This window comes from Pongo abelii, chromosome 6 (assembly GCF_028885655.2).
Source record: "Pongo abelii isolate AG06213 chromosome 6, NHGRI_mPonAbe1-v2.0_pri, whole genome shotgun sequence".
Classification (NCBI taxonomy): Eukaryota; Metazoa; Chordata; class Mammalia; order Primates; family Hominidae; genus Pongo; species Pongo abelii.
Window position 1 is genome coordinate 57,135,116 of NC_071991.2, and position 13,138 is coordinate 57,148,253.

Here is a 13,138-nt window from a genome sequence, read left to right on the forward strand (position 1 = left end):
CCTCCACTGCAGCCTACCCTGCCCCAAGGTTTAGGGTAGATGGTTTGGGCTAACTTTGGGCTTTAGAGAAGAATACTTTTGTAGCTTTTATTCCTGTGGAGCATTTTTCCTTAGATTCATCTTTAGAAGTTACTTGTTGCTATTAGCAACAAGATGAGGGTGTGAGCCTGGGCAGCCAGACCCAGTGGGGCCTCTAGACTTCCTGTAACCTAGGCCTTAAGCTAGAAAGTAAAGGGGCTTCTTATGACCAGGGTGACCATAAGTGTTGGTTTGCCATGGCCAGACCTGGATTACACATTTGTCCTGTTGTCATTATTAATAACACTTCCTTTCACTGTGTCCCAATGGTTTGGACAAAGAATTATATGATCCTCTACTTATAATTAATTGACATATAACCTACCCTGATTTATCAGCACCTTGGCAAAGTTTGGTGCCAAGGCTCTGAATAATAACAGTGTGCATTTGGCTAGAGTAACCCCAGCTCCGCCCTAGCTCTCATGAACCTGTATTCACTATGGAAAGCTGGTCTAGAATTTAGGGTTTCAGAAACCTGGCCAAAAATCTTTCCATCTCACATCAGTCCAACATCTGCTGCTGCAAGGGCCATATTGACAAGACTAAATACACCACCAAACCATAAATGAAGGTTTAAGAGTTGAGGATATAATTTCAAAGTCGGATTTTAAACCCCTGATTGGTTTCTTGACCAATCTTCTGTAGCAAACACATTAACTGCCAACTTGAGAAAGATAGTATGTTTTTAAATGACCTATTTTACTTCTGAAGAATTAAATAATATAGTAGAATGAGGCTGGCCTTGGAGTCAGAACTGGGTTTGAAGCCTGCTTCTGCCCTTAATTAGCCATGTGGACCAAAGCAAGTCAATTTACCTTTTCCCGTGTTTTCATGTTTTGTGAGGACAAACACATCTTTTTCTCATGGTGGTGGTTGTATGGATTTAGATACGATGTTGCTGTATGGAGAACCTATTACCTACACTGAAAATTTTAGTTTAATTTCTCTTTCTTACTCATAGCTTTGAAGAAAGTAGAATAAACGGTTGACTGGATTGTTGTTAAGTATGAGGACAAATGTTCTTTAACACTATCGTTGGTAAGTGGCATTTCTCCAGCAGGGAGGTGACAAAGTAGCTAAACCCCAAGAGGGGAAGAGTGTGACTAAGCCAGGAACAGCCCTGGACACCCACGGTACCATGTGGACATTGTTGGTGGGTCACCAGGTTAGGATTGGGGATTATAGAAAGGTGTTAGGGAACAGAACCATTGTCCTGAGTTTGTCAGACCCAGAGAAGAGCTGGGGCTGTAGCTGTGGTCACTGTTTCCCTGTGGTCAGGGCTTTCTCTTCCTGCAAGAAGCTTGGCTGTCTTTCAAAGAAGGAACCTCAGTCTATGATTCTGCTGGTCATGGTGCTTTTGAAAGTAGTTGGTCTATGGAATCCTTGTCAAGCACTACAGAGAGCACCCCGTGTCCCAATATGCTTGTTGCCCCTGGTAGATTATAAACTCCTTGAAGGAAAAGGTTCTGTCTACATTTCATGATCTCTCAAGTTGCAGGCTCAGGGCATGGCATGTCAGATGACAGAAAGTGAGCCCTTTAATCTCTCTGGGAAGCTTAATAAAGATTTTATCATCACTTCCTAACTTCCAAAGGATTCTCTACACTGCATCATTGGTATTTTGCCAGAGATGCAAAATTCATCATGTGCCTCTTCCCTTCAGGGTCCTTTGACTACTTATTGTTTATCACCAACTAGTGTTCTCATACCTTTTTCCTCATCTTCAAAATGATGATAATTATGGGAGGATTGCTTTGAGGTCTAAATGAGTATGTGTGTATACACACATGCCCACACCTGGTTATGTATGTGCATACCTCTAGCTCACCAAAATCCTCCCTTCTCCACCCTCGAACCCAGTCATTCTGAATATCTTCTTTCCACTTTTTCACCATGTTTTTTTCTCTCCCTTAGAACTTTTAATATGTTGTCCTCTCTTCTTAGACATCTCTCTCTCTTTTTTTCTTTTTGTGACAGAGTCTTGTTCTATCACCCAGACTGGAATGTGGTGGCGTGATTACATCTCACTGCAGCCTCAACCTCGTGGGCTTAAGCAGTCCTTCCGCCTCAGCCTCCTGAGTAGCTGGGACTACAGGTGGTGCCACCATATTCATATTTAAATTTTTTATTTTAATTTTTTTTTAGAGATAGGGTCTTGCTGTGCTGCCCAGGCTGGTCTTGAAGTCCTGACCTCAAGCAATCTTCCCACCTTGGCCTCCCAAAGTGCTAGCATGTCAGGCATGAGCCACTGTGCCCAGCCCTAGATATTTCTTTTACTGCCGCTCCTGACTTTCTGCTCTTCTTCCTTAAATTTAAATGTTATCTATTCTAAGAAGACTTTCCTAATTTTCCAAGTGTATGTTAATATAGTGTTTTTTTCTAGGTGCTCATTTCTTAATGAAGCATTTATATCCATAGCATCTATAAGTCCTTAAGGTAGCTTAATTTACCAAGCATTTATTACATTGGGTTGTCATTGTCTGTCTACCTGTCAGCCTCTCTCTTGCTAAAACTGTCCACTCCATGAGGGCAGGAACCTGTCCATATGGTTCACTTTACCTTAGCGCCTAGCCCAGTGCTGGACTCATTAACACACATTCTAAAATACTTAACAGTATTTCCTAAATGGATGAGTGGATGAATACAGGTTAAGCAGGAAGGTCTGTCCCAGGAATTAAGCTTGGCTGATAAGTGGTTCCAAGTTTCAATATCATGTGTGGAGTAGATTCTTGCTAATTTTTGTATTATGTGTTATTTAGACACCAGGAATCTGGAATTTCAGAATTCACTTCTAATTCTCCAGATAACCTTTTTTATTTTCTCTTAAAACCTTAGTTTTCCTCATGAATGCAAGCATAATTGGAAAATTGTTTCGAATTACTTACATCCTCATTTATGATACTTGAAAAACAGCTTTTGTGGGAGCTCAGCTTTGTCCATAAGAGCAAAGGCTTAGCAAGGGAAATGACTTCAGTGAATCTGTCCTTCGGTATGTTGGAGAAAGGGAGGTAAATTAGTCATTATCACTTCAAAATTTCCTATAGAACTACAATGCTTCACGGCTGGACTCGTTTCTGTCTTCCTTTATGAAGTCCTTGCAAGGCCATTCTAGGCCATGGTAATCTCATCTAGGTGTGAACCTCACAGACATTGTTGTTTGTACTACCCCTGTCTTAAGTAATTCTTGTATACCATCATTATTGTATACCATTATTTGTTTTTCCTGTGGGTTTGTCTTGTATCCTTACGAAGCACCGACCTCTAGAGAATAAAGACTTCACCTCACATCTCTTTCAGTACTGCCTGACATCCAGCACAGCTTTATGTAATTTGGTAATTTTTTACAAAGTGAAATAAGGTGGCACGTGCCTGTAATCCCAGCTACTCGGGAGGCTGAGGCACAAGAATCACTTGAACCTGGGTGGCGGAGGTTGCAGTGAGCCAAGATCATGCCGTTGCACTCCAGCCTGGACGACAGAGACTCCGTCTCAAAACAAACAAAGAACAACAAAAACAACAACAACAAAGTGAAATATTAAACAAAATCTTCAGGTATAATAAGTGAAAAGATAAGACTGACTCCATTTTAAAAATATATATGCAAAGAAGACTAAGAGGATAGAAAGGATATAGTAAAATGCACAGCCTGAACTATGTTTGGATAGTTGATTGTGGGTAACTTGTTTTTTATAATTTTCTAGATTTTCCACTTTTTCTATAGTCATCTGTTATTTTTGATCAACAAAAAAAGTATAAATGTTATTATTTTTTAAAGGAAGAGATTTTCATGCCCTATTTAGTGTCAGAAGCCACAGCTGAACTTTGTTGGCAGGTAGGAGCAGATGTTGCTCTAAACTGTCTCATTGCAGCAAAGTTTATCCATTTGTTAGGACGGTCAGGAAAAGGTGGTGCCAACTGCATTCTTTTGGTGGAAATTTGAAAAGATTTTGTCTGGAAAAGCAGTTAAGGGCAGTGCTGCCATGGTGTGTTTTTGAAAGCTATGCTTAAGAAGTAGGAAAGTTACATAATATGGAGAAATTCAGATAAAAACCCAATTTTCTTAACAAATCTCTTAGAAAATATTGTTGTAACAATATTGTTCGATGCTCTCTGATTTATCTGAGCATATCCTTAGGTCTTTGAGACTGGGTTTCATAGAAAACAGTCTTCAGTGCTTTCTGTGAAGTTGGCAGCTAGGACTCTAGCAGGTGCGGCTCTCATAGCAGTTATCTTTTATTGAGCCTTTTCCCAGTCATTTGTCCATTCACTTGCATTTTCTCATTTAATCTTCACAGCAACCAAAAGAGGCAAGTATTGTTTCTTTGTTTGAATTTTACTGAAGAGAAACCTGCCTTCTAACAGAGGTTAGTTAATTTGCTGAAAGTGACCCAGCACAGTCAGAGCCCAGGCCAAATGCTCAGTGAGTGTCTGCTCTAGCACCTGGGCCTTCTGCTGGACCCGTGGTGATGAACTGTGGGCCCTTGTCTCCAGAAAGCCAAAATAACATCCCTGGGGAGAGAGGATATAAAGAGGCAAAAAGAAACCAAGTGAAGAGTCACGTAATGCATTGGGAGAGCAGAGAGGAGCAAGAGCTGGTCAGGCGGCCCTGCCTAGTGTCCAGTGCCTCTGTCCTCCGACCCTGCCCCACCACATCTTTGTTTGTCCTATGTCCACACTGTCCTCACCTGCCCCTGACTTCCGCAGGCGGTGGTGGCCTTTCCTGCCCGTCGCTGCGCTCCTGCTGCTCCTCCAGCTGTTCGCAACTGGTGTGTGTCCTTAGTGTGTGCCGAGTCATCACTTCTACACATTATTTTACTCATTCCTCACAACTCCAACATGAAGTCAGAATTTTCATCCCTGCTTTTCAGAGGAAGAAAACGAGGTTTTGAGAGCTCACAGATCACCACGTTCAGATGGACAGTTAGGAAGTGATAGGCCTGGGCGTAAATCCTGTTTTGTCTGATTCCTAAGGCCTGTGACTTTAACCACCTGCTCTAAATGCCTTCGTGCACAGCTTTATTTGCCCCACACTGATCATCCTGAAAGAAAAAAAATGCTGCTCTCCCATGGGAGCCTTTCCTGGTGTCTCCTGCCAGAACTCTCTCGGCCCGTATCTGCCCCTCACCACTCTTCCTTTACTTCACAGTGATGGGGTCCTGCCCATCTCTTGTTGGACCGTGGGCCCTCTGAGGTGCACTAGTATCCCCCAGGTGCTTTGAATGCAGCAGGCACTCAGGACCATCTGGGATTCTGCAAGATGGAGGGTTTCTGGCGCACCTCCATTACTGAATAGCTCCGGGGTATGGTTGTGAAGAGAAATTTAATTTTGAAATTCCAAAGAACCAGGTTACTTTTCTATTTCCTGACTTCCTCCCTTAGACTTCATGAGGGAGTGGTTCGGTTGGTATTTGAAAGCTCTGAGCAGCTGCAGTTTTCATTTCACTTTTAAAACAACCAGTGAGTTTCGGTAATTCTCCTAAAGAAGCCTTGGGTGCTGGAGAAGAGATGCTCAGCCAAGGCTGCAGAGGCTTCAGCCACTAGCATGGATGCAGTTGGGAGGGACAAATGCCAGTGTCACATTCATCAGCAGTTTGTTCACTCACTTCTACCTCTACTGAGAACAGGGAACTTGGGGTTGAGAAAACGTTTGATGCTTTTGAAATGCTGCGAAATGAAGACATGGTTGTGGTACGAATATGCATGTCCATGCCTGCCATGAGACCACGTAAGTGTCATGACACTTGTAACCACAAGATGTCAGTATGGGATCAGTCCTAGGGGTCATAGGCTTCAACTCCTGCTTCTGAGTCAGGAGGAGGGGGCACCGTGGAGGTGCTGGCTCTCCTTGCTTGTTTCCTTCTGCAGCAGTGTTACCCCACAGGCTGCATTTCCGATTCATTTTCCCTGTGCCGTTTTCCATGGGCTCACACCTCATCAGAAGGCTTCTCTTTGTTTTCTCTCTAAGCTTAAATACTTTCCTTACTCCTACTTATGTCCCAAGTCACCTTAGGAATTCCCCCATTTTGGTGTTATCTCAGCACTCTACTTTAAAAATTTGCAAAAGGATATAAGTTACAGTATAGTTTTCTCTCTTATCTAAGGAGGGTTTTAAGTAGTTCAGCATGAGGACAAAATGATATCTCTGGTAAGAACAGCACTATTAGGATGTTTTTTTCTTTTTTGGTAAAAGCTTAACCTATAGGGAAAATAGCTGGGAAAATAGCTGAGCACAGCAAGCAAAAGAGGGAGAAGTGGTGTTCAGGGCAGAACATGTGTCTGTTGAGGCATTTATGTGCAACATAGGTAGGCTTTTGTAGCCCTCAGAAAGAGGTAGGTATATTGCACCCATTATTCTGATGAAGAAAGATGAATTATAATACCTTTCCTACAACTAGTTAACTACTAGCTGGTAAACTAGTGGCATAGCCTGGAAACTAGTGGCATAGCCTGGATTTGGAGTCAGGTCTGTTTGTCCCAGAGCCTGTGACCCCCAAAAGCCTGGGAGTGTTACTCTTGTCTCTATCATAAAGCAAGGAGGAGCCTTAAGAATCCATTCAGGAGTTTGTTCAGCAAATATCTCCCCAGAGACCTGGCTACATGGAAGATGCCATGTTGTGAATAATACAGAGACCTATTAAATATATTATTTGCCCTTAAGAAGCTAAATAAAGTCAAGGAGGGGGGTAGGAAAAGACATGTAAATTCAGCTCAATATAAATCAATCAGAGGATGGTAACATTTCCATGAAGTGGATGGTGGGGCAGCAAAGCGGAGGGGAAGGACCATGGTCCAGGGTGAGTTCTGTCCCATCTATGAGCAGTTTGTAGGATCAGCCTTCAATAAATCTACCAAATGAAAAGAGTGTTGCTAAGGTCGCGTTTACCCCAACATTCTGAGATTCTAAGATGGAATATGAGAAGGGGCATAATCCAAGCCGACAGAGGTTGGCACCCCTACGTGCCTTTGTCCCCCAGACACGGTAAGATTATGCTTAATCCTCTCTTTAGGTGGTCTGGTCCAAGGAGGACAGGTGGAAGCAAGGCAGGAGGTACAGTGTGGCTTGTCAGCACTGGTTCTAGTTTCCTGGCCCATGGCTTAGATGCAGAGGAGAATGGCTTTGAGGCTTCTGGAAAGATTTGGTAGGGAAAATAGCAGAGGGCTTCTGGAGTATAACTTTAGAAGTACTGTGTCAGTGTGAAGAACTTGGCAGGGATAAACAGAGGAGCCACAAGGATGACTGAACATTTGAAAAATAAGACCTGAGAGGAGAGGTTAGAGAAATAGGGCTTATGTAACCTGGAGCTGCTCAGAGGTGACTTTGGCAGGCTTCTTCAAGAACAGGACTCTCAGGATCTCTGCACAGACAGCAGTGACTGGCCCTTTTTGTCCATATCAAGTGAGGACAGACTCCAGCTGAACCAGGAAAATTTTAGATTTGATCTGTGGGAGAGTTTTCCCCTCGCAGCAGCTATAAAACGTGGAATACATCATGGAGCCAAGTTTACAGAATTTTCTCTTCATCCCGTCTTTCAAAAAAACCCCACCAGAACACAGTAGAACCGTTTTATAATTGCGATGCTGGAGGACAGGCTTAATTTCCCACCATAGAATATGTTGTATTCAGCCTCTGCTGTATTTGGGGGGATGTGACTGGTACAGAGCATATCAGGTTTCTCAGAACAGTGAATCATGTTAGTTATAATAATGGGTTCTGGATAGGATGACGTTATAATTTTTCCCTTAATCTGCAACACTTTGGAGAGTGAAATGGGGTGCTATTAATAATGATGCTAGGACAACAGGTATAAAGTGGCACTGTCCCTGGCAAAGTGTGACATGTAGTCACCCTGATTCTGGGGCTGTCTTTTCAGAGGGATCCTCTTAAAATAGAAATCTTGTGTTCTCTCCTGCTTAGACTCTCCTGTGTCTTTCCATTGCACTAGAATGAAACCCACACTCCCGACGGTGGCCCACAAGGGCCTATGAAAGCTGGCTCCTGCCTCCCCAGCCTCATCCCCACACTAACTGGATTCTGTGGCCATGCACCCAGCACATTTCCGCCTCCAGGCCTGTGCCCTGGCCGACTCCTCCTCCAGGAGCTGCTTCTCAGTATCCTTGCCCACCCCCATCCTGCCCTTGGCCTCGCTGGCTCCTTCTCCCCCTTCCTGTCTTGGCTGGAACATCATCTCTGTGGAAAGCCTTTTCCTATCCTCTGTGCTGCTTTTCTCCTTTTCATCTCCCTGCCCGTTTCCTTCATAGAGGTAATTGCTTATCCACTTTGGGAGGCTGAGGTGGGCGGATCACCCGAGATCAGTTCGAGACCAGACTGACCAACATGGTGAAACCCTGTCTCTACTAAAATTACAAAAAATTAGCCAGGTGTAGTGGCAGGCACCTGTAATCCCAGCTACCTGGAAGGCTGAGACACAAGAATCGCTTGAACCCCGGAGGCGGAGGTTGCAGTGAACCGAGATCGTGCCACTGCACTCCAGCCTGGGCAACAGAACGAGACTCTGTCTCTAGCCTGGGCAACAGAACGAGACTCTGTCTCAAACAAACAAACAACAAAAACAAAGAAGTAATTGCTTATCATTTGCTGGTCTTTTTCACCAAAATGTACACATCACGAGGGCAGGACTGGTGAGCCCACAAGTATCTGGCCAGTACTGCACTCATGTGCCTAGGACATGGCTGCTGGAAAATAGGTGTGGAATGGTTGACTGACTGCCTGCAGTTCCACATGGATTAATTCATCTCCTGACTTCCCTTTGCACCCAGAAGGTCTGTGTTTCTAAAATATGAATCAGCTGTATAAGTTTTTTTGTTCAACAGAATTGGTTGAACGGCGACAGTGTGTACAATCCTATGCTGGAAGAAGCCGAAAACAGCCCTTATTGTTTGAGAACGTAGAGGATCTAGCTGAAGAGGAAACGAAACATTAACTGAGTTAAATAATGGCTTTTTTTTTTTTTTTCTGAAATGGAGTCTCGCTGTCGCCTAGGCTGGAGTACAGTGGCGTGATCTCAGCTCACTGTAACCTCTGCCTCCCAGGTTCAAGCAATTCTCCTGCCTTAGCCTCCTGAGTAGTTGGGATTACAGGCGCCCACCACCATGCCCGGCTAATTTTTGTATTTTTAGTAGAGATGGGGTTTCACCATATTGGTCAGGCTGATCTCGAACTCCTGACCTCGGGTGATCCACCTGCCTCAGCCTCCCGAAGTGCTGGAATTATAGGTGTGGGCCACTGGGCCCGGCCAGATAATGGCATACTTAGACCTAAGTGTCAGTGAAGAGAGTAGGATGGCTGTCACTTTCATCCCTTCCCCTGTTCTGTTTCTCTTCCTGGAAGTTACCATCTGACATAGTACACATAACAATGTATATTTAGTGGTGTCCTTATTGACCCTTGTCCTTCCCAGAATGTAAATCCTCTTTTTTTTTCGTTCACTGCCATATTTCTAGTGCCTAGAACAGTACTTGGCACATAGTAGGTCTTCAATAAATATTGGTTGATGAATGATACAAAAGAAAGCAGAAAACGATCCCCTGGGCTGCCTTTTGGACTTCAACAGGCCCTTTAGGGAGGGATTGTGTTTGACTCCACTGAGGAGTGGAGGGAGAGCAGTCAAAAATGGCATAATGGCATGAGTAAGGGCAGGGGGAGCCAGCAGGTACATGAGGGTGATGTATTTGGTCTAGAAAACAAACCAGTAAGCTTTCAGTGTTGTTTCTTGAACTCACAAACAATGCCCCCTTGGCCCCTGTCCCCTCATCCTCACTCATTTGGTCTGGGTGAGACCCAAGGCAAAGGTGTCAGGGGAAGGCTGGCTGCCACACACATTCCTTGGTTTTGGCATTAAAACAGCAGAGCGAAAATAGCCAGCCTCAGAAACATGCGGGCAGCCGTGAATGTCCCACTATTCTAGGGATTAAAATTCAGTTTATGGGTTGTTCAGGCCTCTTAGCTCTCTTTCCTCTGAATCCCCATTCTGTTGGTTTCACCACCTGTTTTTAACTCCCTCAGAGGTTGGAAAAGAAAGAGGTAAGTAAGTGACTTGATGCATCATCAAGAGCTCCAGGCTGGCCTCAGAGGCATTGCTCCATCAGAAGCCACTGGAGCGAGGGGCATGGGTTTTACCTCTGACCAAGGGCAGTCCAGTCTGCAGCAAAGAAAGGCAGAGGGAAATGGCCAACTGGCTTGGTCTGAAGGCACCGGCAGCTTTCAGCTTGCAGTTCACTCCTGCAGGGCTCGGAGGCTCTATAGTGCCCTCATTAAAATGCCGTCACCGTCTGGAGGAGGAGCAGCTAGTGTTAGAGTAGGCCTAGCTGAGATGAGGGCCTTGTGGGGTTATAAGCATGATGAGATGCCCAGGCCTGTGGTGGGTGTGAGGGGAGAGGCAGGGACGTGGAGCCTGGGGAGCAGGTGGGACCCAGAGCATCTTCATCGCAGCAGTTATTTTCAGGGACGATCCTGAGCATGGGCAGGTCCCCTTCGTGGTGCCAGAGCTGACAATACAAAGAGGGCTTGCACAAAAAGGATCCACAGCCTCTGCTGGGACGAGGGTGTGTTTCAGGCCTGCTGCAAGCACAGCATCCTTATCTAAACACATGCCAGTCCTTTTCCGGAGAAAAGACAAAACAGTGTCTGAGTATGTATAGATTTTACAGTTTCAAAGTATTGTATAATTTATTATAAAATACTTCATAAATATTTTAAACATACAGAAAATAATGCCATAGGCACCCATTGTGTATTTAGCATCTTGCTTTAACATGTATCTCAGAGCGTTAGTTCCCTAATTGTTTTAAACAAACTTTTTATTTTAGAAAAAATCGCAAAGATAGTATAGTTCTTATATATTCCCATGCCCAGTTTTCCCTATTATTAATGTCTTACATTAGTATAGTCTGTTTGTTACAATTAATGAACCAAATTGATGCATTGTTGGCTATTCTTTATTCAGATTTCTTAGTTTTCCCCTAATGTCATTTTTTCTGTTCCAGGATCCTGTATTAACATTTAGCCACTATGCCTCCTTAAGCTTATCTTGGTTGTCTCAGTTCAGTTCCCTAATGTTTAAAATGGAATGATACCATCTTTTCCACGTGGTTATTGGACTTGCCCAAGAAAAGCTATGCCGAGGTGCTTCGAGGACTCTGATGCTCTGTCAGTAGCTCTCAAACTTGAGCTGCTTCAGAATTTTTAGCATGGGACTTGTTAAAATGTAGGTTGCACTGCCCCCTACCCCTACACACACACACACACACACACACACATACACACTTTCTGCATTTGCTGGGTCTGGGGAGTGACAGGAGCTGAGAATTTGGCAGGATCCTGGGGGCTGCTGGTCCAGGACCGCACTTTAAATCACTGCTCTCTGCAAATGTAAGGGTTAATCCTTGTTGAGTGGGTGAGCCCACCGTCTTTATGCCACTCCCTTACCAATAACAGACTGTGTTTTCAGAGAACATAGTTTCCTGTTTACTTCTGTTCTAGAAACTCCTTGAAGACTGTCTCACAACCCCAAAGTAGAGAGACATTCAGTTGTCTAACACCCAGGTTTATTACTGCTGTCTAGGACCCATATGCTAGTCTGTTTCCATGGTACTGTTAAAGACATACTGAAGACTGGGCAATTTACAAAAGAAAGAGGTTTAATGAACTTACAGTTTCACGTGGCTGGGGAAGTCTCACAATCATGGTGGAAGGCAAGGAGGAGCAAGTCATGTCTTACATGGATGGCAGCAGGCAAAGAGAGAGAGCTTGTGCAGGGAAACTCCCCTTTTTAAAACTATCAGATCTTTTGAGACTTATTCACTATCACAACAACAGCATGGGAAAGACTTGCCCCCATGATTCAATTACCTCCCACCAGGTCCCTCCCACAACACATGGGAATTCAAGATGAGATTTGGGTGGGGACACAGCCAAACCATATCAACCCATAAGATGATTCATCAGAAATGGAGAGAGAACCCCTGCTTGTGTTACTGTCACAATGCCATTTGTGTCACTGTTCAATGGCTTGGGTGATGGGAGGGTTACTGGGAACCAGTAGCCAGTGCTCTCTTAGGAAAACCAAATGCAATTGGCATTTTCCTATTCCTTTCCTTTATCTGTTAAGAAAGAAATCTCTTAACTGGCAGTAAAGAGAGCATGCATTTCCCCCCCATGTAATTTTAGCATCTATTTGGATGGCTGTTGGAAGCTTGGATTTTAAACCACTGTATTTTTACAGCTGTAGAATCAGTGCCTCAGTTGATTTAACTAGCAGCCATAGGTTTGTTTTCTGGCCTAGGTCTGCCACTGGTTGCTTTTGGAAAATTTTTTCTTGGGCCTATTTCTAAGAAAGTGTTACTGTAATTTTTATTTAGATATGGATGGCAGTCTGTTCTTGCCAACCACACCCTAATTCTGAATAGTAGTGGACATGTGATGGATAATTCATATACTTAAGCCATGAAGACTAAAGGTAGCTGAGTGAATTGGAATCACAGTCTAAAAGGGAGATTTCCTCAGCCCTGGTCTCTCTGTGGCCAGCAATCAGATAGGATTAAAGACCTGTGCAGCCCCTCCTTGTGATGTCCCTCATAGAATTACTATCTTTGGCCACCTCATCAGATCCTGCAGCCCGTTACTATGTGTCATCTAATCTAAGATTACTAGACTGCTGTGGTCATTTCAGTGCTGTGGTTCTAGAAGCGTGGTCCTGAGATCAGTCAGCAGCATCAGCGTCACCTGGGAGCTTGTAAAAAATGGGAATTCTCAGGGCCTACCCTAGAGCTACTAAATCAGGAACACTGGGGATGCCTGCCCTACCCCCCAACCCCCGCTATCCTGAGCTGTAACAGGCCTCCAGGTGATTCTGATGCACACTCAAGTTTGAGAGGCCATCCTGAATGGCCCTCCTATTTTTTCCTCCCACTGTCTTCTTTAATCACTGAACAACATTCTTTTATGTATTCCATTACTATTTAGCAAGCAGGCCCTGTGCTAGGTCGGGTTCAAAGGTGAACAGCCCTGGGGCTTGTCCTCGGGGAGCTTAGCACAGCAGTG

General features: G+C 44.2%; 1 protein-coding gene across 3 annotated transcripts in view; it reads left to right on the forward strand.

The window, feature by feature from the left end:
- JAZF1 (JAZF zinc finger 1) overlaps positions 1-13,138 on the forward strand; it is a 354,117-nt gene that overhangs the window by 161,190 nt on the left and 179,789 nt on the right. Inside the window, exon 1 of one of the 3 annotated variants that reach the window (XM_063725473.1) lies at positions 6,976-7,057. Within the exon in view, the coding sequence (XP_063581543.1) occupies positions 6,991-7,057 (67 nt within the window). The 5' untranslated portion in view covers positions 6,976-6,990. 3 annotated transcript variants of the gene reach the window in all.